Raw genomic sequence first — 27,576 nt, 5'->3', positions numbered from 1 at the left:
GTTGAATACAACATTTTATTCTTCGACTTAGACGCAACAAGGCTTAAAACTGCTTTAAGGTCCAGTTTCTGGAAACATATTTACGGGAGAGTTAAATTTAAACCTCAGTTAAAACATAGCAACGCCAACCAGAGACACACTACCTTAGCAACTAACTGAGAGATAAAATTTAACTGAGGATTAATTAGTGTCGAAGATTAAATAATTTTTATAGTCGTGTATAATACAACATTTTTTCTATAGCAGGACAGTTTAAGAGAAGAAATTATTGTGTTGGAATTTGTAAATTTAATTGAATAAAATAAGTTTTAAACATTTTATCTACTCTTACGGTTAAAGTGCTACTTTATCTACTCAAAAGAGTTGATAGAGAAATAATTTTACAATTGCTACGGAAAAACACATTAGTAGTGATCCATCCCAAGAGTTATGAATTTTAACGAGGAGCTTTTCAATAATGTGATTTATTTATAATTTTAATTAAAACATTGTAGTTTTAAAAGGTGCCATTTAATTTTTTTATGAATTTTTTTATAATTAAGTAGTTTTCTCAGCCCGAATGTTTTTCCAAAATTGAGTTCAATCCTTTGGAAGCCCATTATTTCACATTTCCTCGTTATTTATTATTAAAATACCATAATTTTTTAGTTATTTAATCTGTAAATTCCTTATGCATTATTATAATTTGTGTTTTATTCACCTGTTTAATGCCATTTTTAAAAAAATGGGTTATCAACTTTTGACTTCAGACATGAAATGGAGAGCAATTGGTCCATTTTGTTCAACTCGACAAAAACAAATCCCAGCCACCCCTTCTCCGACTGGTAAATACGTCTCATTCCTTTGTTTAGTCTGACTAACTTACTTGAAATGCGAGGCCTCTTCTTCACTGACCTTAACACTGAGCTACTGAGAATATCAAGATAAATAATGACGCGTTCCCATGTTATAAATAGTTGCAGCGAACGAATTTTATCAATTAGAACCGACAAAATGAAGTTGAAGTTAGTTTTCCCGGCATTGTTAATATTTCTATCCGTTTTTGTGGCCGCTGATTCGTTTTCACCGCCGTTTTTGCGCCTTTTCGGCTTCGAAGACTACTACCAGCAACGCCGACCGCGAAATTACGGACGCCAGTACGGCTCTGAGGGCGGAAATCGAAGATATAAGGCCATTTGTCGCGTCCACGCAGTGGACGCCCAGGCCTTCCCCGGCCGAGTCGGAAATCCGGTGTGTCCTTATTAACATTTCACGTTTATTGTAACAATAATGTAAACATTTAAATAAAATCAATCAGCAGTCTTATTTCCATACTTTGATGATTCCGTCCCGTGAGGACGAAACCATGAAACATTGCGACGCCTTGCACAGGGTAATGTCGGTAATGCAGTCTCTGTGGCCGGCTGGGGGCTGCTCCGGGCCCCCCCGCGGCCCCTCCTCGCTGCTCTCCTTCCCCCTGTCGCTTTCGGGGTTCTCGTAAATTACGTGAAACCCGTCAATCAGGCGACTCTCGTACGTGATATTGCTCCCGATGTGGTCATTGGCAGCGGGGGCCACAATGTGCGACTTTTCCGGCGACTCCAAATTCCAGAACCGGAGTCTTTGGTCGGTGCCCCCCGACAGCACGAAGGGGTTGCGGTCGATGCAGCCCGCCAGCAGGGCGCACACGCTGTTCGAGGGGCCCTGCGACTGCGACAGAGGCGGGGCCGAGCTGCCCCAGAGGATCTTCTCCAAAGACTTGGTCTCCAAGTTCCACATTAGGATCTTGTTGTTGCCGTGGACGCTTGAGATGATCCATGAGGGCTCGGTTGGGTGGCTGATCACTTTCTTGATTTTCTCAGTGCCGGGTTGTTCGAATGAGTTTATGGGGAGTTGGAAGCGTAGATCCCAGGCTTTGTAGTGGCCGATGCTGGTGCCCAGTGTGAGGAGGCTCTGGTGCGAGTCGACGCAAAAACTTGTGATGAAGCCTTTTTCAAGGCTGTTTTCGAGCTTCCAGGCGATGCCAGGCGTTCGCAAGTCCCAGCCGATGATGGAGCCGTATAACGTGGCGTAAACTAAGACGCTCTGGAAGCCAGAATCCAAGCACTGGACGTCGACGGCAAAGCCTTCTTCGTCCAAGTTCAGTTGGCGGGTTTGGAACATGTTCATCCTGAAATCAATGAAGACATTATTTTGGAATTACAGAGGATTTAAATTTAAAAATTGAGAAAGGATGAGAGCTTTGAGAAAAAATTGCACACCACCTAATATTTTTTTAAACACTGCATATAAAGGAGTTCAAAAAAATAATGTTTTCTATTGTCAACAGTTTAGGCCCCAGGTGTTGACAAGTGCTCAAGTGACTTGTGTATTAGAGGACCACTGTGAAACCGACAACAAAAATGTGTATTTGAATTATTTTTCATTCGTCAGTAACGCGTTTACTGTCAGCATAGCACCTGAATAAGAACTTCTTGGACTGACTGTAGTTGTGGCCACTCTGTATATAACTCGAAAACAAAAGGCGATAGCGATTTGCGGTTTCTACCAAAACTGTTTTCTTTCATAAAAAATAAGCTCCCTTTATACGGTCATCAAAATCATTTAATAGGTTCCTCAAAAAATTGATTCATGTAAGAAAAATTATGAATTAGACAAAGCGGTTTGTTTGCACCTTTGTAGTAATAATTAGTTTATTTGTAATAATTATTTATTATAATAATAAATAAACCCTTCATAAGCTCTTAAATAAACTCAAATATCCAGCTTTTCTATATCGACTTTTGCCGTTTTGGACCAAGGATTTCAACAAAACTGGTGTCTGAAATGACACTTCCAGCCAGAACAAAGCAATTTGCTCTTTTGCTCTTCTGAACCAAAAATTGTCTATTTCAAGAATGTGTTTAATTCGGCCGTTTTCAGCCCGTCTAAAAGAATTTAAGCTTTTCTATAGCGAGTTTTTCCGTTTTAGAGCAAAGAATCGTCTGAAATCAAGTGTGGAAGTGGAACACACCTAAATCAGTGCGCAAATTGTTTTCATCAATAGAATAGAAAGCGATTTTAGGTTTCCGAGGAGTTTTAACATTGTTTTCTGAGCCAGAAACCATCTAAAATGAAATGATTTTAATAAAACTGGCAGTTTATTATTATTATTAAGTTTAATTTTAGCTCTTTCACAACTTTTTTTTTTTGCTTTTTAAGGAATCTTCCGAAATCAAGTGTTTTCCGCATCAAAATGGAGCACTTTTATGTTTTCTAAAAAAAAAAACAGGAAAAGGAAAATTGGGGTATAGGTCATAAACGTACTATTTGTGTTTTTTTTACAACAAACAAGTATAGTTCTATTTACAAAAAAGGGTACATTTATTTTTACTACATATGTTGGAACAAGTTGGACTATAAGGGCATATTAAAATTTCAGAAATTTAAAAAACACATTAATAAAGTCCAATTATGAACAAGGTTTTAGTTACACGCAGCAGTTAAAAGATAAGAATTATAGCATGGTAATATTGATAATATATCCACAACTGTCTTCCTGCATCACTACTGTCCGCATTTTTTGTGAATAGGTCTTTACAATAAACATCTTTATAGGAAAGCTTTTAAGCGAATTTTTTACATAAAAGATTTAATTTGGAAACGTAATGAGACCAATAAAAAACGATTAAAATTGGTTTTATATTAATGGTGGTATTAAATTAATATATTTATTCTTCGACACTGTCAAAATTTACGGTTTTTCTCCTGTGTAAGGAAGTTTTGACAACTGTTTGGCATTTCTCAGTACGAAACGTCAGATTATTTTTAACAAATTTAAAGCAATTTTAAGCCTTGCTGAGTCTATTTCGAAGAATAAAATGTTGTATTCAACTCGTTTTTGTGTAAATCGGTTTATTTATTTCGCCTCGTGGATGATAAACCACTCGTTTTCACTCGTGGTTTAAAAATCCACTCGTGAAATAAAGCGTCCGATTTACACTCAAACTCATTAAATAAATAACTATTATTATTATTATTATTATTAATATTATTATTATCATCACTATTATTACCATTATTACTATCATCATCATCATTATTATCATTGTTATCATTAAAAGTTAAAAGATAAGGATTATAGCATAATAATATTGATAATTTATCCAAAACTGTTTTCCTGCATCACTTCTGTCCGCATTTTTTGTGAATAGGACTGTACAATAATCATCTTTATAGTAAAGCTTTAAAGCGAATTTTTTGGTGGTATTAATTTATTATTATTATTTTTATTTAATATTATTAATTTAATATTGGGAATTTACACTACCTCCTCTTATTAAAGTTTCAAGCAATTTTTTATACATTTTATAGGACGATTATGCAATATTATTAATTGTAAATAAATTCTAGATACAAAAAAACATACCCGTTGTTTAAAATATCCTAACTGGTTCAATACTTATATTAATATAATGTGAGGACATTTTATTTTCTGTTTTTGCTTTATTCTGTTTTTGTTTTTAAAGCAATTTAATAGGTTTTGACGAACTAACCTCAGAGCTCACATTTATTTACAATTTATTTTTGATAGTGAAGACAGCGCTCTGAATTTAAATTTATTCGTCAACACCATCTACATCTCGGAAACTACAGTCTGTCTATAAATGAATGTAGGATCGTAGTAGGTACTTAAAGTTTGTCGCTTCTTTCAAGAAAAAACGAACAAGTATATAAATGTTAGTATATGAAAAATTTGGTTTCACTGGTTGCCTAAGTGGATAAAAATGAGTACTTTTCAGAAATTTCCTAGAAATAAAATAATTAAATGCGGCAAATTCAAATTCCAGAACTATCTGATATCTTACACTCTTTATAAACATTTAGATAAAGCAAGTTGTTTTTTTGAGCTCTACCTCTACCTTTAAAAATAATTGCACAACTATCAACGACACCCTATAGAAATTATTATTAGTTTGATTTCTTTTCTATATTTCATATTTTCTGTATCATCTGTACACGTAGTGTAATTAAATTTTTATTTTTTTTAAGTTATCGATTTCCTTTTTTACTCAAATAGAAATGAAAAGTACAGGGGAAAAACGACCTCGGTCCACTTGTTTAAGAAAATGAGTTGGGGTTGTAATACTATAGTTTTTGAGAAAACTTCAAATAATTGAAGCGGGAAACAGCAAATACGACTTCAGTACAGAACAAAATGTGTTACAAAATACACTAACTGAAAAAAAGTTATCTATCTACGTTAGAAAGCTTTAAATTTGATTTATTTTACCCTGTCCCCTTCAAATATTTATTTCTATACCGACGAAAAAAATTGGGACATACTGTACAGCGTGCTCAAAAACTGGCGCACCAACTCAATGGTGTGTGGTAGAGAACTGGTTACATATAAAGGTAAAAATAGTAAAAAAATTCTTTGTATTAAAGTTATTGATAAATAACTAATTTTAGGTAAATGATATGTGGCAACGTTGTCTAACAGTCATGATCGCAGTAGAATTTGATCAACAATTCGGAAATAAAATTAACTAGACGCCCTCTGGTGATGACTTTTGAACTATGTCGAAAACAGTAAAGAAATTTTCGTAATGCCACATTCATGTGTTACTTGATTTTCTATAACTACTATATTCTATGGCCACATTTAACTGACATTTAATGAATTGTTCAACAATTTTGCGTGTATAGTGTTAATTACTTACAATAGAAAGAATTACTTTAAAAGTACGTGGTGGTAAATACTAGCGTTGACTTTGGTTCTGTAGTTTTTCGTGGTATAAAGTGTTTATTGTTGGAACTTGAAAGTGGATAAAAAGTGAAAAATATTTAAATTTTGATTACAAAGTGTTATCAAACAGTTGTCTAATTAAAGATTATAAGTAATGGATCACAGCGAACACAAAGTTTGGCCCAAGAAACCTATAAATTAGTGAAGTGTTATGAATTTTAGGTTAGAATTTTCCACTGAAAAAATTATGAAATGCTGCGGTAAATCTACAAAACTACAATAAAGATTAACAACTGCTGATATATTTAAACGTAAATTATGCCAAAAGGTAGGCTTTTCAATGTCTTTGTAATAATTTTCCAATAAAGAAAGTGAACCAAACAGTCATTCGTTATTCGTGTTTTCCTCGTCATCTCTCATTTGTCAACATAAGTTTCTTGCATCAAAGATGCAATAATCATTCCGCATAGGCAATGTAATAATTGTGAAGCACCAAAATTCGCACAACGCTCAAAATATCCGAATAAACATTTTCCCGCCATTTATGGTTACTGTTTTCGACCTAGCTCAGTGGCGCCCCCAACGGTAATTTTACTTCCGAATAAAAATAAATTATTTTTGAAACGGTTTCCTAGGAAATAATTCCCAGTGTTGGCACATCTACAAACTGTGATTTTTTGAGAGTTTTAATTTTTTTAAATTAAAAAAGCTGTTAAAGTCTGATAGGAAATTTTAAAATAATTATTCATCGTTGTATTCGGGAACGATTACTTAGTGTGAACCATAAAAACATTAAAAAATAATGAAAACTAAAAAAGTTAACACAATAAGTTTGTAGCTCCAGATTTTTTAAAATATAACTTTTAGAATTTTTTCAACATTTTTCTCGTAATCTGCACTTGCTTCTCAATAACGTACCACTGAGTTGGTGCGCCAGTTTTTGAGCACCCTGTATATTTGTTTCTTCGTTGACTCATTTCTACGTATTACATAATACACATTTAGTTTTTGTGAAGATGCGTTACGGAACACTATCAGATCAGCAATCAAATATTCTAGGACATTAATTTGGAATCTAAATACAAAAATACTAATATTTCCATAAAGCATAAATACAATTTTGCCCTATTATTACATTTAAACAAATAACTGAAAAAATATTGGTCCCTTATATATGATTAAATTCTCCTTAAAAACGTGGCTTTGTTGCAATTGTGTACCATTTACAATAACAAGTAACGAAAATTTAAAGATTTTGCTAAAATGTTTCGTCTTAAATTATTTGCTCAAGGAATAAATTTCAGATACGTTCCTCAAAAAAAAACGTGATGAAATCATAACAAAAAATCAGTGAATCAGCCAAACCTCTTTGTTTCTCACCTTGCAGTTAGTTATCTTGCAGATTATTTTTTTGTTAGTGACGTTTTATCCGTATTCTTACACAATTATGTGCCGTTTATTTTATTCAGTCTGTTACTCGCTCTTGTCGTGAAGGGACGCCTCATAGATAAAATCAGAATTTAGCGGTTTAAAAGTTTTAAATTGGCTGGTTAGTGCAGTTAGTGTGTGCTACAGGAATGGGTTTCCAGGGCGAAAAGGAAGCAAATAATCGGGATTAAAGGTTAGCCTCCCATAGAAAAAAAATACATCAAACCTGTAATATTTTCAACTAATTTAATAGCACACTGTTCTAACTTCATGGTTTTTTATTTCAGGTCCGTTGATGCGATAGGACTTGCTGAAGGTGTCATAAAGGTCAGTGCATTTTTTTCGTCTTTAACGAAATGTCGGTTTTGTCATAAATACTTGTATTGGCTACAAACTGTAGCAGAGAAAAATGCCATAAAGTTACGTGCATTTTTTCCATCTCGAAGCGAGTATTAACTATTAAAACGTTATATTGAATTTGTTTCGATTTTTTATCACTGGCTATAAATTGTAGCATATTTATTACAAACAAGTAAAGTGTTGAAAAGTGATAGTTTGGTTGCGATTTTCGAAACTCACTTATTTCCGGACGGATCGATCCGTAAAATATTGATAGCCCCGTCCAACGTGGCCGCTCCGAGACTCTGCCCCCCGTCACAAACCGACATGCTGGTGACCCCCACACCACTCGGTGTTTTGAAATGTTGTTTCGATCGATTTGCGATATTTTTCCCTTCCATTTTTGCACAATCCCAAAGTCGGACGTAACCATCGGCTGAACAACTCGCAAATAATGGTTTATCGGGGATGGTACATAGTCGGTTGACCGTCCCTCTGTGCTCGTGGAGGTGGGCCACCAAAACGCCGCGTGAATGCCACTCAGGGGGCGGCAGCTGGGGCAGCCATGCAGTTTGTTCAGCCCAGTCTTTGCCCCTAAAATGGTTTAGTTAAGACAAAAATTTGACTTGGAAATTAACTTGCTCTACCTTAAAGCCTCCAGATAGTGCTCTTGTTGCTTGATTTTCAGTTTATTCAGCTCCAAATAACAACTCGACCTGCGATCTGATAAACAACAAATTAATTATAATCTTAATCAGCTATGTTTTAACGATCCTTATAATGCAACTTTTGTTTACAATACAATACAATGTGTTAGGGAATATGTGAATTTGTCATGATTAGACGAGTTAAAAATCAGTTTTCCAAAAATTTCGTACTTTGTTCAAAAATTTCTATTTTTCAAATAGTGTTGCTAGCATGTGTGGGAGGTTCGAATCCCAGTTCTGGCATCGTTTTTTTTTTGATTTTTTTTAATAAAATTTAATAACAAAAGACAAATAGAAGAATTAGCGGTTCTCAAAATTTCTAAACGATTTTTTGAGAAAACTATGCACAAATTTTACTTATTTGTTGGTTCATTTTTCTTTATCTATGTTCAAATTTTTGCTAATCCATTTCCTAACATGCTGTATATTAAATGCACATTTCAGTTCGCTTCCTGTAAGGGGAGCAGTCATGTCGTTGTACGAAATAACTACTCAATGGAATTCTGCTTCCAGATCCTTTATTTAAAACAATATTATTACATTTATTATGTATAAGTGTATAAATAATTGTTTTAAATAAAGAATCTAGAAGCCCAAATTAAGCTTATTTTATTTTATCTCCTTTTCAAGTGTTTTCCGCAATTATAAATTTTCTCATTCTCATACAAAAGCGTTTAATTCAAATTTAATTCATACAAAGCTTCAACTCAAAATTTGAGGCACACTTGAATTTTTGAAATAACTTATTATGAAAGACATTGTATCAAAAAATCCCTCTGAGAAGAGGTTAAAAAAATAAAATAAAGGGTTTTTCCAGTTTTTTTTTAATAAAGAAGGGCTAGGAAAAATAAATATTGTATTTTTGACTTTTTATACAGGGTGTTTGAGGATTGCTTTGACATATTCAAACCACTAAAAGAATGAGTTATGAAAATTGAATTTGAAGATCAAACAATTATGTATCCAATTTTTTTTGCATTACCATCTTGGATAAAAAAATCAATTACCGCTGTTTGGAGCTCAAATAACTATTTATTATTATTATTGAAAAGGCAGTAATGATTTTTTCAGTTTAGGTTTTTGCTTAACTGCTCAATAAAAATTTACGTTATTATTATTAAAATTAACATAATTTAGGGTGGTTAGAAATAAAGGAAGAGCGGTAACAACTTAAAAAAATGAATCTAGACAAATTTTATGTTTCCTTTAAAAGATAGACCCCTTCGTAATTGAAATAAAATGAAAGTAATAGTTCTAGTAAATTTTTAGTACAAGAATCATTTCGATATCTGTAACACTCACTAAGTTATATTAAGTTAGTACATAAACAAATCAATTATTTTTTTTTTACTTTTTTTACTTCCTTTCCTCTTTTTCTTTTCTTATTATGTGTATTAAATTTTTACGTGCAAGTACAGTGAAATTTCCTATAAGTGGTGACATGCTTTTTGTCCGCTTAATGGAGATGTCCTCTGAGGAGAAATAATAATTTATACATAAGAAAAAACTAAAATGTATTTATTAAAGAGGTAGTAGCATGAGACTATTTCGTAGAACAATATTTAACTATTTTTTAGAAAAAAAATTTTCTTTAAAATTTACTACATCTTGTTCATCAACACTCGCAGATTCACCAAAAATGTACTTAGAACTTAATATTGTGACAAATTCAAAACTTTTCTAGTCATCATTCAGATGCCTTAAAATTTTTAAATAAAATTCAAAATTCCAATATCTTTGCCAAGTCTTTAGTTTTCACAGCGACAATTGGGGTGTTCGAACAAAATAAATCCATTTTGACGAATTTGAGTTACGAAGGTCCGAACTTTGCTGGAATTTTGCAAATCTGTTTTATGTTGGAGTGGCATGGTTTTTAGATAATGACTAAAGGACAATGTAAACTGTACAATAACCAGTGTGAGGAAATTTTATGGGCGAAGGTTAGTGCATGGGCGCGCGCTTGCAGTCAGATAAACCTTTAAATCGAAATGTTGTGGAACAGCTTGCATTTTTGATATAAGTTAGGAAAGAGTATTAAAAAATGTTTAGACAAAGAATTTTTTGTTTCAACCCTCGCGAAGGGGCTGAAAAGACGTTTTAGCTAAAAATTTGCAAAATTGGACACATTTTGCGTTTACATACTCATATCTTCCTTCTGGATAAAGCTAGAAACTCCGTTTTTTTTTGCAAACAAATTTTCAATAAATGCAGATTTATACGTAGTTTAACAAGGTTGAGTTTTGATAAAGGGAAACCAAAAAAATTACATTTTCTTGTAACGTTGCATAGTTGTGTAGTGAAATTTTCGAGATGCGAGAAAGTTTTTTAATTTAAAAGATAGACTCCCACATAATCGAGACGAAATAAAGCTAATACTTGAAATAAATGTTTGGTGCAAGAATCATTTCGTTATCTGTAAGACTCACCAAGTTATTGCAATTTAAAATTACTGCAAAATGCGCCTGAGGTGAAACCGAACCGTATTTCCCTCTGAAGCGTGTTCATCGCCTTTGATAACATTTCGAGAGCTAAAAATCGTAATTTGTAAATAATTAAAAAATAATTAATGTCACTTATCTATTAATAATATACCTTTACTTTTAAACGCCCTAACTCTCTGTTAATTTTAATAATGTCTAAAAAGTCAAAACAACATTTTTATCTCATATACTTATTTAAAAAGCATAAAAGTGACCCAGTAGAACTAAATTACGAAATTGTAATTCATTTCGAAGTATTCTTTGGTGTGACATTAATATTTTTTTATCTATTTACCATTTTTAGCCCTTGAAAATGTTTTCAACCACACCACGTTTCAAAGGGAAATACGCTGCGATTTCACCTCGAGCACATTTTGTAGATAACTAAATAATCCTTCTTTAAAGTCCTTTTTAAAAAAATATACAAATCGTAACGTTTCTGACGAATCAACAATTGTAGTTACACGCTGGTGGGGTACTTGGTTAGAAGCAAATTTCTAAAAATTTTAATCAATTAAAATCATTTGTTTATTGCTTTAAACGACGATGCACAAAGCATTAAACAATGTAAAACTTTAGTTTTAACCACAAATTTAGTTTCTCAACTTAATTTTATTGAAAACAATTTTTTAAATATTCCAACTACGATCAAGTTTCTAGAAACGTAAAATTTAAAATTATCCATTACAGTTGAGAAATTTGAGCCTACGTTGATAGAGTTAAAATCTGTAGAATGGTCATTACAAAATAAATTTAATGCAAAAATTGACGCAGTTACTAGAAGTCCCGATTTTTTAGTTTTAAAACAAATAGCGAATAATGTACCACCTTCGACATATTTTGCATTAGCACCAAACTTTTTATTTACTCCTGTAACCACCTGTGATGTAGAAAGATCTTTTTTGAAATTCAAAGATATTTTTCGAGAATTTAGAAACAATCACAGTTATTCAAGCGTATTTCTCAGAGAAAATTATTAAAATATTTTTATTTAGTTTTTAATTTTAACTTCCACTGAATTAAAACGCAACATTTTCAAAATGTAATAGTGACTTACGCTCCCCTGTATTGAACATCTTCATTGGTGTCCATGTAAGATTGAGGAAATGATGAAGTTATTTTTTAACGATTATGTCAAATTAGGTGCCTCGTCAGGGTTTGAACTAGTCAATCAGAAGCTGATATTAGCGACTATTTTAAAATTGGTTCAGAAAATAATCTCAACAAATATACCCCAGTCATAATAAATTAGCGACTATTTTATTGCCACAATTTTTCTTGGGTACTCCGTAATTATAATAAAACAATAATATTTATGTTTTAATTAGATTTTTGTAAGTGACCGGTAACATTAATTGTATAAACCCCAAGTAAACTACGCCAATGCACACGCTGTAGCGGACCATTTCATCGATAAATATGAACATCGCGAGAGCGCTACGACGAGTCGGCTGATCGATTGTGGCCTCATGGCCACCCCATAAAATTTCCTCACACTGACAATAACATAGTTAGAACATCATAAAATTTTGTTTGAAAAATAAATAAATAAGATTTAGTATAAAACGCGAATTGGAGGAATGAAGTACATAATTTATTTTTTATTTTATTAGGACTAAGACGTGGACGGTAGTTTTTTTCAAATTAAGAAGCTCTTTAATTTTTAGCCCGTTAAGTTTTGTCCATCCAATATTAATAATGCCTTTTTTCATCTCTTTTTTTCTAAAATATTACTTCTTCATAACTTATACTCCGAAAATTCATGATAAAAAAATTGTGTTTTCTCTAAGCTCTAAATTTGAATACAGATTATTTTTAGTGTAAATAAACAAAATAGATATCTTACTAAAGTCGGCGTTCAAGGTAGCAGCCTTTAAAAGTTTTTATTTTTTGTACTTCCTTCATTAGAAAGTGGTCATAAAGTAATAAAATTTTTACAGTAGTCCCTAAGACGGACGTAAATATTACATAATTTTTTTAGATTTTGTTTTTAAATAGAAACACAAGAGCCAGGACCACTATTTTAACATTTCTGTTTAAGAAAAACTACCCCTTTAAAAATATTGTCCCCATCTTCCCGTTGGTGAAAATATTGTCTTCAAATTTATGGGAATAAATGATGTAACTTTATAATTTTTAATATTACTTTACATTTAAGTTAATTCGTAGACTTGTAGAGAAAAAATTAAAGCACAGTATAAAAATTGTTTTTGTAAACCAATTATAAGTTAAATGTTCAATATTTTCAATCCTTTAATTTGCTGTTTTGGTTTTTCCTAATTCTCTTCCTTGGCTAAAATTTCTCACATGAAACCCAGAACTTTGATGATTTTTTCTTTTAATGTTTTTACATACGCTTTTTTAGTTTATTTGCTATACCGCTGTATAAAGAATGAAATGATATAAATTATTAACTTTAAAACCTCTTCCGAGGTCTAATCTTAATCAGTTAACAATGAAATAAAACATATGTACCACCCGCTTATGTGATTCTCCGAATTTTTTGACGCATTGTCATAATAATAAACAATAAACAAGGAGAGATTTTGTTTCCGCGTCCGTTTATTGGAGAGGACGCTTAAAAGAAAAATACATTAGCTCCAAGAGGGCCAACAAAAATACCGGTGTTTCAGAAGCTGTCCGTTAGAAGAGATTTCATTGTAATATATTTTTTTTGTATTTCATTTTTGTACTGGGTTAAGTTGAATAAATGAAGACTAAATAAAAATGCTTACATTGTATGTAAGACCGTTCGTGGAGACTGATATTAGACGAAGGATCGGTACTGATAAAAGGCGTGTGGGGGTCAGGGGGCGGCGACGAGGGTCTCGAAGACGTCGACCTCGACGACATCCCGCCTGAATTAGTGCTTTCCGAATGTCTCGTCACTAGATCAGAACTGTAGTTCCAATCGGAGTTCACATTCGTGTCAATTGACCCTGATGTGTTCGTCCTGTGCAACCTTCTAAATAATTTATTTGATTACGAAATAACAATTCTGTACGAAATATACCTATCGGCGATAAAGTCACCCTTCTGTGATTCCCCCAAATAAAACACGTGACTTTTGATTTGACCGTTGGTGCTACCGAGCTCAATTCTACCGTCGCCATAGCTCGTTTTTGTGGCCATTCTGTGTTTGTTGATTTTTTTCAAATGGTGTTCCATCTTGAGGAAATAATCTTCCATTGCTTCGGTCAAACCGTTGGCTTCCAAACGTCTAAAAAGCTAAAGACACGATTACGAAATTCAACTAGAATTAATCTACGTTTTTAATTGACGGTGTGTACCACGACTCCAAAGTAGTGACACGGCCAATATTTGCCGCCTCTCGTGCGTATTTCCGGTCTTTCAGCATCCGGACCAAGACATCCAGTTCCGTATAAGTGACCACACTGTCGTAAATGTTCCTCGGAATTGGATTATCCAAAGATTCGAGTAACAATTCTGGTCTAGAATCACCCCAAAGTTAAAATATTTTCGCAAATATTTTCACACCTACTTGTCAATTTGAATCAACGGGTATTTCATGTAGCCGCTCAAATTCGGTATAATTTTGCATTGAACGTCCAAAATTGACAACGCTTTCGTCGTCGTTGTTATAAACCCAACCACGGCTTGGCGTATCCACAAATTCGGGTGAACCAAAAAACACGAACATTCCGAGACCATTTCACACAGTGATGACTTCGTCAACAACCCCAACTCGGTCAATGCTGACATTGCGTTTATACTTTTGGTGGTGACGAACTCGCACGGGTCGGTCAAACCCTACAACCATAGAATTAATACTTAATTCCGCGAAATTAAAAAATTACCAATTTTTTGTTCAAAGAACGTAATTAGTTTTGTTCTATTATTAGTTATTGTTTAGTAAACACAGCTCGAAAAGGCAAAAACATCAACATTTTCGAAACAATTTGGCGTTTTTTTTGATATTTGTTTATGAAAATTTGAGAAATAGTTAAGAATCTTGTTGAAAACTTACTTAAGCGCTCAAAAAAGGCAAAAACAACACAATTTTCGACCTAATTCTGTATGAAAAATATAGTAATAAAAGGGAAGTAATAAAGCGATCAGTAATAAATTTTATTTTAATCGGTAAAAAATAAGAACTGATTAGTATTTAATTAATTTTTGCACAGTAAAAAATTTAAATGACAAGTAAACCACGCACAGTATTTTATTAAAACTTGCTCAGTAAAAAATCATATATGCACAGTATCTAGTTTCAATTTGCACAGTTTAAATAGTAAACGCTCAGTAGCTAGCTTGCAGGCTTAGGGCTTCGCCCCAGCGAACTAAAAGAAAACTTACCCCTCGAACAATTAAACTCGAAATGCGGAATTTTACAGTCTCTAGTTTTGAGATGCTATTATTTACTGTGCATTTATTATTTCTACTTTGCACCTATCATTTTTACTGTGCAATTATTATTTGTACTGTGCAATTTTTATTTTTACTGTGCATTTATTATTTTTACTGATCAAAAATACTTGTCGTTGAAATAAAATAAAAATGCATTTAATTTGTACCCTTAGTATTAATACTTAATTCCGCGAAAGTTTCCAAAATTACCAATTTTTTGTTCAAAGAACGTATAAACATAAGTCCCACGTAATTAGTTTTGTTCTATTATTAGTTATTACATAGTAAACAGAGCTCGAAATGGCAAAAATATCAACATTTTCGAAACAATTTGTCGTTTTTTTAGATATTTGTTTATGAAAATTTGGGAAATAGTTAAGAATTTTGTTTGAAAAACGTACTTAAGCTCTCAAAAAAGGCAAAAATAACACAATTTTCGAGCCAATTCTGTATGAAAAACATAGTAATAAAATCAGAACATGGCAAAATAATGTAATTTCATTCCAATTAGGGTGACTTTATCAAAATTTGTTGACGAAATTTTGCGAATTAATCAAGAATCTTGTGGAAAAACGTGTTTTTAGCGCTCAAATAAGATAAAATGAACACAATTACATATTTATGTATTTGCATGAAGAACATAGTGACATGAAAACTGACAAAACAATGTCATTTTCGCCTGAATTTAAATCGTATCCAAACACGAAAAAAAAAATGCGTAAATTACTCAATTTTTCATTTTTTTGTGATTTTTCGGTCTATTTTTGACGAAATTTTACTCTAAACAATTGCGTTTCCAATCGAAAAAATGTGTAAAACGTTCAAATATAGCAAATTAGGGCAGTTTTTACATTTGCATTATCACAACAATGCGTAACTATTGTTTTAGTAACTTTTTGGAAAGCTTTAGTGATAAAATGGAGTTTTAAATTCAATAAAATGCAAAAACTATACTATTTTTGCCTTAATTTTGAAACATGTTGCGGATTAATATAGTTTTTGACTAATTCTCTGAGTAAGGCAAAAATAATGTATTTTTAGACACATTGTAATGTTTCTATGTTTGGTTTTGTAACATCTGCCCAAAAAACTAAAGTCTTAGTACAATGGCTGGAAAAAGGGAAAACTTTATGAAAACCTTGTTCTGTCAACGCCTAACTTGATATAAAAAATATAAATAATGGCCCTAATTTTGTAACAATACTAGAAAGGAAATATGAACTTAAAAAAATCTTCTGAATCTTAGTATATGATTTCCGCATACCTTCAGGCGAAGTTTTATTTCGATTCAGTTCTGGTCTCTACATACAGTGTGAATAAAAAGCATGAAACCACGAGTCTGTTGCTTAAACTATGTATTTCTTGAAAAAAAAATGACTGATAAGTAACAAAAATGTTACTTTAAAAATAGTAACCTAACATAAAACAGTTTTTTTAAACGATGGAAACAATCTAATAAACGTAATTACTAATTAAATAAACTCAATTCTACTTCTGTTGAAAAAATATGATAGTTCGTCGATTTTTCTAAACAAACTCAAAAACAAAGCAAAATTTAATTATAGTACTTTTCTCTTTCATCAATAATAATTTTCTGAAGGCAAATGATTTAAACAAAAAGCGGTTTCTGACAAATTTAGAACACTGAAACAATTTTTTTTAATAAATTGTGAAGATTTCACAACACATATTTACACAATTTTTCACTAATATACAACGAGTCACCATCTCCTTTTGTAATACTAATGCATTATTTCATTATTTTATCGTTATAAAAAAAAACTAAACAACTTGCAGTGATCAATTTAGTGCTTTGCATCTCGTAATTACAGTTTAATTTACTTATTTTTTATTTTTAAACTAAATCAGTTCCTGCTAAAAGTGATAACAGTATTATGTCTTTACTTCATTTCGAATCTATTGTTTTTGGTAAATAGTACAGTTATCAAGTTTTCTTAAAAAAATGTCAAATTATCGTTATTTTTAAGTTAAGTTGTAAAGATTATTAAAGTTTTTCCAAGTGCAATGCCCACTTTTTTTTAATTACGGTCATTTTCTCCTAATACAGGAACTTCTACACATTTTCCAATTGTAATTCAGAATGGATCAAATTAATCTCAAAAAGTAACAAATAAATTGTATCACAAATTTGATATTTTCTGAAATACAATTGGGAAAGGTGTAGTTTCATGTAAATTTTTGTGCCCAACTATTTCATTCTTTAAACTTTGGTATTTATTTGTTAAAATACATTTTTTAATACAATATCCTACCATGTCCGTCTACTTCATCTGGCGCATGTTTTGCTATTAATTTTAAAATTACCGGAAAGTTAATTTATATTTAAAATACAGAATTTATTTCTTTAAATTACCTACTATTTAACCTATCTCAAAATAAAAAAAATAATAAAACTATTCATACAGAAATCAGTGTTTGTTATTAAATACTTCATTGTTTTTTCTACCCCCGTGACTTTTTTTAGAATTCTTCTACGATTCCTCATAATTAAAATTAATTAATTAAAAGTATTTTAATAATAGTACAATTATTAATTTAAATAAATACAAAAATATTGTTCCAGTAAAACAAACGATGCTTATGCTAGTCTCAAAATTAGGTTTATATTTGTTTAATTAATTAAATGTTGAAGTTAGCGACACTTTTTTAACATATGTTTTACACAATCCAATATTTTTAAGCATCACTTAATGGTATGCCTACTTATTTTTTTATTAACTCGTACAATTTTCTTGAAAGTTTCACATTTATCTTAAAAATTTAAAGTGCACACAACAGTCTACAACTCCGATATCAGTAGGTTACCAAAAATTTAAAAACCGTTAAAAAACTAAAAGGACACCCTTTAAACATATTTAGTTTTGTGTAATAGGAGTCGTATTTTTTTCAGTTAAGAGTTGTAATTTTAATGATGTTATTAATGAATTTTCTTGTATGACATGTAAAGTAGGTAAGGGAGACTTTTTATGTTTTTGTTCGTTATTTATAATTTGTTTCTAATTTTATAAGGTTATTTATTGTTCTACATGTGTTTACCTGGGTTAAAAAACTACAATGTTTAAAAGATTAGTAAAAAGGAGAAGAAGGGGGCTCCCACAACTATAATCCGGCCCTGTTTTACCTAAATTTATTAAAACTAAACGAAAGTAATCGTCGTGTACGAATGTCTGAATTATTTCCGTCAAAAAACTTACTTGCAACAAAAGCGGCGTCAAAATCCCCGAGCAATGCCACCCAATATACGCCGCCACCCCCACAATGCAATCAAAAAACGACCCCCGCAGCTGCTTATCATCCTTATCATTCAAAAACGTGATCATATGCGACAAGAGAACATCATTGGCCTTTTGCTTCCCGAAAAACACACACAATTTCGTGATCCCATTCTCGATCAGTGTTTGCTTAACCAGTGCTTGCGAATCGGTCAGCAGTACACTAACGGTTTGCTCGACCATCTCGTGCAGCGCTTGCAGTTCTAACTCGTAGTTAAACGTGTGATTATACTTTTGCTTGATGTTGTTGTCGTACCAGTCGCTTTGCATCTGATCCAAGTACCGTAAGGCGATCTCAGCCAACGTTGCGATGTTTTTAGCGTACGCCGCGCGGACGCAAGTGTTGGGGTCCCCGGCCAAGGGGGCCAGCCCGGGCAGCACGTACTCGGGGAAAATATTAGAGTCCGACTTGGGCAGCTGTTGCACCAACTCGAGACACTTTGTTATGGTGTTAATTGCGGCGATTTTGACCCGTGATGAATTGTCCCGAGCCAAATACATCTGAAACAATTTTGAGGGATTAACTAAATTGAGCAAATTTTGCTATAGTATATTTTTATAAATTTTGGCCGAATGTTGTATAAATGTATCAAATAATACTTTCTCCTCTGCTACTACTTTTGTCTTTGTTACTATACGAATGAGTGAAACAAAATACAAACCGTCAAATGGGAGGATCTACCAGTCGTTCCCAAACTATGGGATGCCACTTGGTTTTTTGTTATGATTATTGTTGTTAAATAAATTAATATGTTTTTAGTTTATTTGCCTGGTCAACTCTATAAACAAAATGTTTACTATTATCAGCAAACATATACTTGTTAATTATGAATATCAATTTTAAAGTGGTTTTTGAATCCCAAAGATTTGTAAATGTACACAATTTGTAAACAGAATTGTCTTTTATTCTCTTAAAAGATTGTAATAATAATAATTTATTTTTCTATCAATTTATACAGATGTATTAACAAAATTGATACGAAAAACGTTAGTATTATACACAGAAATAACAATAACATACAAATAATTTTAAGACATAAGTCAAAAAACCTGTCTATTATAGAATTCATTTAAAGTATATGTTCGAGATCAAAAATGTAGTCAAATATTTTCTTTTTAAATAAATTTAAATTGCAAGGTGTGCGTAGATGCACAGGTAAACTATTGTATAGTTTTATTCCTGCATAATAAGAATTTTTTTCCGTCAGCGTGAGTTTGTGTCTTTGATACTCTAAGTCTACTTGCGAGTGTTGTACTTATGGTCGTTAGTGACATTAAATAGTAGATTCTGTTTAAAGAAAAATAAAAGTAATCTATATATGTATAAACCAGTTACTGTCAAAAAGTTTCATTATATTTTAAGTTAAACATAGTTCTCATGACTTGTTTTTGAGCAACAAATACTTTTGACATCTTTCCACTTTGCCCCCAAAATATTATACCGTAGCTTAGTAATGATTGAAAATTTGCGAAGTATATTATTCTTAGTTGTTCAATGTTAATGTATTTTTTTAAAACACGTATTGTAAAGTGTACTGAGTTTATTTTTTTTAATAAATTATCTATATGATTAGTCCAGCTTAACTTATGGTCAATGCATATTCCCAGAAAATTAATTTTCTCTATTAATTCAATTTCTTTAGATGATATTACAATTTTATTCGGTTTCTCTGTATTCTTGTGATTACATATTGCAAAATGAATACCGTAGGTTTTTTCAAAATTTAACACTAATTTATTTTCTTTAGTCCAGTTTATTACCTTATTCATGCATATCTTTGCTTCTTTCATTGTATCTGTCATATTTTCACCCCAAATGTTTGTGTCATCAGCAAAGTTAACTGCGCTATTGTTGTCTGAGACTGTTAAAATGTTTAATAGGTCGTTTATATAAATTACGAAAAATAAAGGCCTTGGTATACTACCTTGAGGTACACCTTGTTTAATTAGAAGTTTATTTGATGTATATACAGTACTGTTTTTTGTTATTGTGACCTGCTGATACCTATTATTAAGATAAGATGTGATCAACTTTAACATAATTCCTCTTATGCCGTATTTCTTTAATTTACTTATTAGGATGTTATGATCTAGGCAATCGAAGGCTTTGGAGAAATCTAAGAACATTTCAAGAACCACCTTTTCTTCTTCTAATTTATCTAACAGAACATTAGTGAAGCTAAATATAGCTAAGTCAACAGATTTTTCTTTAATGTACCCGTGTTGAAGCTGAAATTTCATTAAAAAGTTAGTAATTCTGGAAGATATGACAGTTTCAAAAATTTTAGAAAACGATGACAGCAGACTTATTGGCCTATAATTTGATATTAATGTTGGGTCACCTTTTTTGTATATAGGAAGAACTTTCGCTAGTTTTAATTGTTCTGGGAAAATTCCATAATCTAAAGAGTTTTGAATAACAAAAGACAAAGGTGCGCTAATTTCTTCATTACAGTATTTAATTATGTTATTAGATATTTCGTCAAAGCCTGTGCTTTTCTTATTTTTTTAATTTTGAATTATACTAATAATTTCTTGACTAGTAACTGGGTATACGTACATAGTTTTAGCATTGGATGAGATTATGTTATGTTCCAGCTGTAACAACTTAATTTACTGCTACAGCAACTTTCTAACACATTATAATGGTATCAATACCACGAAAGATAAAAATAAGATTAGTTTCTTAGACACAAGTGATTGATTGTAGATAAGACTTTTCACTTTATAAAGTTGGTTTTAAGGGTTTAAGAGTCATTTTATCCTTATCCTACTCTTACAAAGTCAGTTGTTTTTACGTCTGGTAATAGACAGTAAATGTCAGTTACTTCGAAAAAATGTATGATAAACAGTGTTGTGAATTAATAAAAAATGTTAAGTTTTTGTTAGCTGAAAAAGAAAACTTGGGAACATGTTTAGGCGTTAAGTAAAACTTTTTTTGTACTCATAGCGTTTAGATAGCTATTTCCAGACGGTCTTTCCCGTACTGTGGTGTTTTTTACTTTGCAACAATGGCTAGGGACATTTAATATCGTTGAGATGAAAATGGTTATTTTTTTACGATGAACCCTAGTAGCACACTTTTATAACCGAGATAAAACCTTCCAATATAAGAGATTTCCCAAATGTGACGCTTTTATAAGCTAACTGTTAGTTAACCACTTTATCTAACCTTTATCTACGCGTGGTTATATTTCGGTTATATAATTTCCTTTACATCTCGCTTATATTTCGGTTATGCTTAGTGATCTAACCATTATATTGCCTTTATATAACTTTTGCCTAAAGTTTACTTAAACAAACTCATCGTAGATTTTAATACAAATTAAAATTTTAAATATTTAGAATAAATAAATTGGTGCTTCTATCCAGCCTCTTTGGAGTGCGCATCATCACAAGTTTTCAGTGTTTTGTTGATTCCTTGTTGAAAAGTTCCAAAAGAATTTTTAGTAATGACTTCTGCAAGAAAATGTTCGTGACCAGAGCTAACATAGAACTAGTTATGTTAAGACCGAAAATGCTGTAGGAGTAATAGAAAAGGTGAAATGCCAACTTACGACAAAACTTCTAACATAGTCAGTGTTATCTTTTTCCTCCAAAGAACAAGAGTTTGTCAAACTATTAACAAATTACAGTTATCAGGAACTAAAGTATTACTATTTTCAAAAATGTATTGTTCACTGTTTTCTTCATTGTCTTCTCAACTTTGGACAAATTCTCTCAACCCAGCTTTACATTGAAGGATTAAAGGGTCGGCAGGTAGGAAGTGAGAAAACATTCATTATCAGAATAATTTGCTTTGGTTTTGACAAATTCATTTTTTTGCGGTCAAAACTAAAATACAGTTAGGAAAGCTTTTTCAGCTTAGTTGAACACTGATATATAACCGAAATCAAGCTTGGGCCATATTGGTTAAGAAACATAACGGGTATCTAATCGTAATAAGACGCTAAACATAACCATGGTTAGATAACCGTTATATAAGCTGAGTCTGGAGCAACACAGTCAACCATTGCGACATAAAGGAAGACATAAAAAAATAAATTTGTCCTGACCAAGTTCAAAAAGATAATTTAATTAACGTGAATTCAGATGATGATAGTGATAGTGACTTCGGAGAATATGACGATGCAGCTAGCGAGTGAGATTGAAATATAAATTAAATTGTAAATAGATTTGGAAATATTTTTTGTAAATAAAATTTACTTGTTGCATTATTTGAACATGTTGAGAATCACTGATATATTTTGAATGGGTGACATAGTTGGGCTTGCAAAAGTTTCCTGTCTCTTTTAAATGGCCTAAGTGTGAGAAAGACAGCATATCCGTGGCTCGAGCCGAGAGCGGCCTATCGTTTATCTTACTTGCTCGAAGAGTGAGAAAGACAACAACGTTTTACGACATTCGACCAAAATTAAAAAAATATTACTACATCCTCTGACTTACAATGTATGGCAGAATGCGGTCAAGGATAGTCTCACTGTTCGCATGATTTGACAATTCTAATAAAATCTCGAGACTGCACAATTTCGAGCTACAGTCGTGCAAGCCGCGGATACATGAAGTCACCAATGAAATAATGATGACCAAACCTTCACTTTCGCCCTTTTCATACTTTTCGCTGTCATCTTCATGCGAATGTTTGATGGGTCCTAGAAATTTGAAAATATTGGCGATATCACTCTTGAGTCTTAGGATCTTTTCGTCGGGTGATAGAATCGGAGTAGCGGAAAAAATTAGCATGTAACTCTGTAAGAACGTGAAGAAATATTCCGGGAATAGTTTTCCGCGCTCTTTCGCTAGGTAATCTTCCGCTGACAGTCGCTTGCTTGGGTCTATTTCGATCATGCTTGAAATTAGTGACTTCAGTGAGGGGTTGTTTAAATTATTCAAGTGTTTTTCGGGGGAGTATTTGTTAGATCTGTAGGCTAGTAGTTGTGAGTATTCAAATGGGACGTGTAGTTCGTTCCATAATTCCAATAATGCGCACCTGGAGTCGCTTATTTAGTAAAAATTCAATTGTTTATTTAGGGTCGATTTCACCAAACACAGTTAAATCAAATAATAATAAATTTGAAATAAATATGCAATTGATGTTTCACTAACTTTAGTTAGAAATACGGACCTAAATATTAAGAGACAACGAAGGTATTGTAAGATTTCTAAATGAAAATTGCTCATAAAGTGTTATTTACCAAGGTCGTTATATGGTTCATCTAACCTTCTTGCTGTTTACATTAATTGTTTACTTTTTAGTGTCTTTTATAAGTAAGGAATCGTCTAAAATCATTGGTTATTACCTAAAGTGGTGCTTAAATGGTAGCTTTTGTAGTCTAAACAAAAACACAAGGTTTTCGACAGCGAGTATTAAAATTTTTGAGCGAGAAATCGTCTAAAATCAACTTTGTATTTAATTCAGCTATTTAGCATTAATTTTTTTTTCTTATTGTTGAGCAATTTGCGTACTATGGCATAACTGATTAATGATTAATGATTATCGTTTATTAATACTAGACTAAAAAATTGCTAGTAATTAGTTGATGTAAGTAACTGAGTCTTTTTCTAAAAAAAAGCTTATGCTAGCATACAAGGCAAGTAAAATTCATAATAAAAATGTTTTTTTTTTGTAAATTAGGTTTCCTAAAATCATTCTTATTTTTTTCCGCTTCTATTTCGGCTGAGCTAAATGAAAGGTCCTGTATAATATCCTTTTTTATTTCTTTTCAAAGCGATTTCTCAAAAAAGTTGTAAGCGGATGAGACGATATACACGCAAACTGTTTTTTTTCTTTTTGACCTACACCCGCTATATTTTCGGAAATCTGTATTTCTGGCTTCTCAGGCTTCCCAAAAAACTGCTCAATAGGTACAATAATTACATTTGAATAACATCTTCTCGACGAATTAGTATTTTATGTAAAGTAACAGGCGTATTTGCTTAGAAATAATGCAGCAGAAAAATGGAGAAAACACTCGAGCAACTTCAATAAATTCAAAATCAGGACAATACAAAGTAGAAAATATTGACATAAAACAAGCATAAAGAAAAGCATGTTGGTGGCTGATGTTTGCGTCACCGCTGAATATTTATTTCTGCAGAACGCATTTTTTTTTAATTCTTACAACATTTTTATAAAAGTCTATGTAAATTATCCTAAAATTTTATTTATAATTGTGACTTATGTTTAAGTGTTTAAATGAATTTTTCAAGTGGCCAAAAAATCTTTACATCCTGAGTGGAAGTGTAGGATTTAACACTTTTTGATCTTGTGATTCTATTCGAAACCAAAAAATATCGAGAAATTGAAGTAAAGTTAATGGTTTTTCTCCATATTTGGAAACTTTGTTTTATTCTTTGTTTAATTAACAATTAACAAAACTGTAAAAATCTAAATCAGGACGGTTGGTCTCCTACTTACAATGATGAGATCTCGAAGGAATAGTACTCTGTTTTCATTTGCTATATTTTTATTAGACAATAGTGATTAATTAGTAGGTTGCAGTAATGATATTTCAGACTCCACTCTTAATGATTTATTAATTATCTCAGCAGTTTCTTTAGAAAATAAAAATTGAGCATATGACATTCGAGAGTTTTTTCAAAAAACCTTTTAATCCTCAAAGTTATAAACAATGAATTGTGTAAGTATGTACTTAAAAAATATAAGAATTTTTAGTTTATCACCAGCAAAAATTTTTGCTTGTAAATCTGTCAAAACTCCACTTAGAAACCAAAGATAAATACCGAATGTGGTGCTTAATAGAATCAGTCATCAATATTCGTTTGATTACATGCGCCAGAAGAGATTAAAGTTTTATTTTCGGTTCAAGTTCGGTAATGGCAATGGCTAAACCTTGCGAATAGCACTCTTTCTAGTAAGCTTACAGTAAAAAGAAAATATATTGAACTCTTTATTATGCGTCGCTTCCCTTCTTTTCATAAAAGTATGTATTAAGCTCTGGAAAGATACAGCGTTATCGCTAAAGAAAGGGAATTTTATTTACCTACCTACATGTTAGAGCCAGTGAAACTTTCTTAACAAAACTCGCTTATTCTCTTTGCTGAATGTAGTTTTTTTACAAAACGCCTAATAATTTATAAAAATACAGCTATTGTTTCCTCATATTTCCTCATATTAATTTTAGAAGCGAACATTACCTCTGTTTTAGTTCTTTCGTCTTACGCATTTTGTGTCATTCAGAACATTCACTAAATTATTTTAGCTCACTTATGTTTTGAAACAATATTTTTAAAAGCCCACGTTTTCGCTAAGCTAGTCATTATTTTTTTCAACAGTTTTTGAGCGTTTCATGACCTTTACAACCAGTTTTTCAAGGTTTTTTTACAAAGAGTTGAAACAGAAAACGAAACATTTTCCAAAATGTCTTCAAGTAAAGTTTTAAACTTTCGAAATGATGGTCAGGTTCCTGTTTTGTAGAGCCACACTTCCTCTAACGTGTTCGCACCCCAATCTCATATCAGACGTGAACAAAACCCTTATGAAAGAAACGTAAAATAAAAATATAAATAAAATTTTTAATTAATTCAAAAACTTAAATCTAGAATATGTAAAGATTACGTTCTTTTTAATTCTGCCAAGTTCAATGTATATTAGGTTCTTTTGCGTTTTTTTATGATTAAACAGTTAAACAAAGATTTACTATCCTCAGAAATCATGTACATTTATGTACATTAATTTTTAATTTTTAGTAGCTATCTGATAAAACAGTTATTTGTAATAATAAAACTTTAGTTTTATTATTAGCGTGTCAACTACTGCTAAAATTACAGGCAGATAAGATATAAAGAGAAACCTTTTTTTTTCAACAAATACATTTTTAAAAAGGTATTTTTTCCTAGAATATCACATGGTTTTCAAAACGCTGAGAAAAGGGTTGCAAATACAAAAAATAGACAAAGTTGTAGAGAATTAAATTTTCTTTAAAAAAAGTCTACGAGTATTCCTTCGGCATTCAACTCCAATAAAAATGTAATCCTTCATAATTTTCCTTCTTAGATTTTTCTTGTAACTTTAACCGTAATAATGTCATTGTAAAATATGTAAGATATTTAAAATTTATCATAATTTTTTTCTCATGTTTGTCTGAAATTTCCTGCCTTTTTTCCAACCAGTTAGTGAACTAGTTGAATTTAAACCAATTTGGAGCCGAAACAATCTAACCTACAAAACGCTTTCATCCAGAAAATCAATGTATTTTGTATATCATTGTTCCTCCTAGTATTTAGTATCATAAAAATAATAAATAAAAAATATTCGCCCCATAACTTTTGATTTATGTTTGGTTTGGTGAAACCGACCAGTGCTTTTACCCTGTCGAGAAAATATCCATCGCTGGGGTCAATTCCCCACTTTCGCACGTGGTCTCGGTGATCAAAGCGCTATTTTCATTATTTGTCGTCTTGCTGAACCTTTCCGGGGCTATGTAGCACGTACGTCGCCTCGACGTGTCAAAAAAATACGAATAATCGGCCGGATTATCCTCCGGGACAAAAGTGGGCTTAAACGACGCAAAATCGACCAACAGCACCCAATTCCACGACGTCACCGTGATATTCTCAAGCTTAATATCACCGTGACAGACACCAACTTTGTGGCACTGGTGCAGTGCGTACAGTATTTGGAAAGTGATCCAACGTTTCTCAATGTTGGTCAAAAACGGACGCGTACTAATTCTATCATACAGACTATACTTAACGAACTCTCGGACCAGAATACCGGCCTTTTCTGTTAAAATAATCCTCTGGAACGGGATACAGTTCACTGCACTTGATAGACGCTTGCGGATTTCGTCCAGTTGGTCTTTGTAGGTGGATAAGGGGAGAGTGGGGTCATGGATTGCGAAGATTTTTACCACTACTAGGCCTTCCTGGGATTCGGCTCGCGCTACTTTAAAAAAACGGGTACTTCCCAGACTGAAACTTAACCTGTAAGACGCGTTTGAGGGACGTGGGGGCTCACCCTAGGTCGAATTTCAAATCCGGGTGCTCCGTTAAGTAGCGCTCGACCGGGAGGATCTGCGAGGGGGCGATTCCTATCAGCTGGTTACCCATTTCTCACTTAAATTATCACTGTTTTCGTTAAACCAACAATCATTTTGTATCACTTCTGTCATTTACTGAAATGGCAAATGGCATTTGTTTTTGTTTTGACATACAATCCCTAAAAACCCAATCGTCCAATTTAGGCAAATCCCCAATTCTTGTTTATTTTTACAGAATTGTAATTAATTGTG

At 32.1% G+C, this 27,576-nt stretch overlaps 1 protein-coding gene across 2 annotated transcripts; it reads right to left on the bottom strand.

Moving 5' to 3' along the window:
• Positions 1–1,235: 1,235 nt before the first annotated feature.
• On the bottom strand, positions 1,236–27,490 carry Vps15 (Vacuolar protein sorting 15). Of its 2 annotated transcripts, none has more exons than XM_008199615.3 (11): positions 27,303–27,490; positions 26,654–27,256; positions 22,769–23,312; positions 18,245–18,823; positions 14,164–14,432; positions 13,930–14,113; positions 13,675–13,889; positions 13,397–13,623; positions 8,122–8,197; positions 7,715–8,068; positions 1,236–2,149 (listed from the first exon to the last, which is right to left on the bottom strand). In XM_008199615.3, exons 1-11 carry the CDS (start codon positions 27,392–27,394, stop codon positions 1,303–1,305), a joined length of 3,990 nt encoding a protein of 1,329 aa, XP_008197837.2. In that variant the 5' UTR covers positions 27,395–27,490; the 3' UTR covers positions 1,236–1,302. The 2 variants fall into 2 exon arrangements, with proteins under 2 accessions (XP_008197837.2, XP_970683.2); XM_965590.4 differs by having other exon boundaries at positions 13,397–13,626; positions 27,303–27,489.
• Positions 27,491–27,576: the final 86 nt, after the last annotated feature.

This window comes from Tribolium castaneum, chromosome 2, assembly GCF_031307605.1.
Source record: "Tribolium castaneum strain GA2 chromosome 2, icTriCast1.1, whole genome shotgun sequence".
Lineage (NCBI taxonomy): Eukaryota > Metazoa > Arthropoda > Insecta > Coleoptera > Tenebrionidae > Tribolium > Tribolium castaneum.
The sequence above is the reverse complement of the archived record's forward strand: the minus strand, read 5'-3'. Positions and strand labels throughout refer to the sequence as shown.

Coding starts and splice junctions, on each gene's coding strand:
- Vps15 (XM_965590.4), bottom strand. CDS start 27,394: ATGGGTAACCAGCTGATAGGAATCGCCCCCTCGCAGATCCTCCCGGTC. Junction 18,824..22,768: donor ACCGCATTCTGCCATACATT/GTAAGTCAGAGG, acceptor AAATTGTTTCAG/ATGTATTTGGCTCGGGACAA. Junction 14,433..18,244: donor TGACGCCGCTTTTGTTGCAA/GTAAGTTTTTTG, acceptor CTATGGTTGTAG/GGTTTGACCGACCCGTGCGA.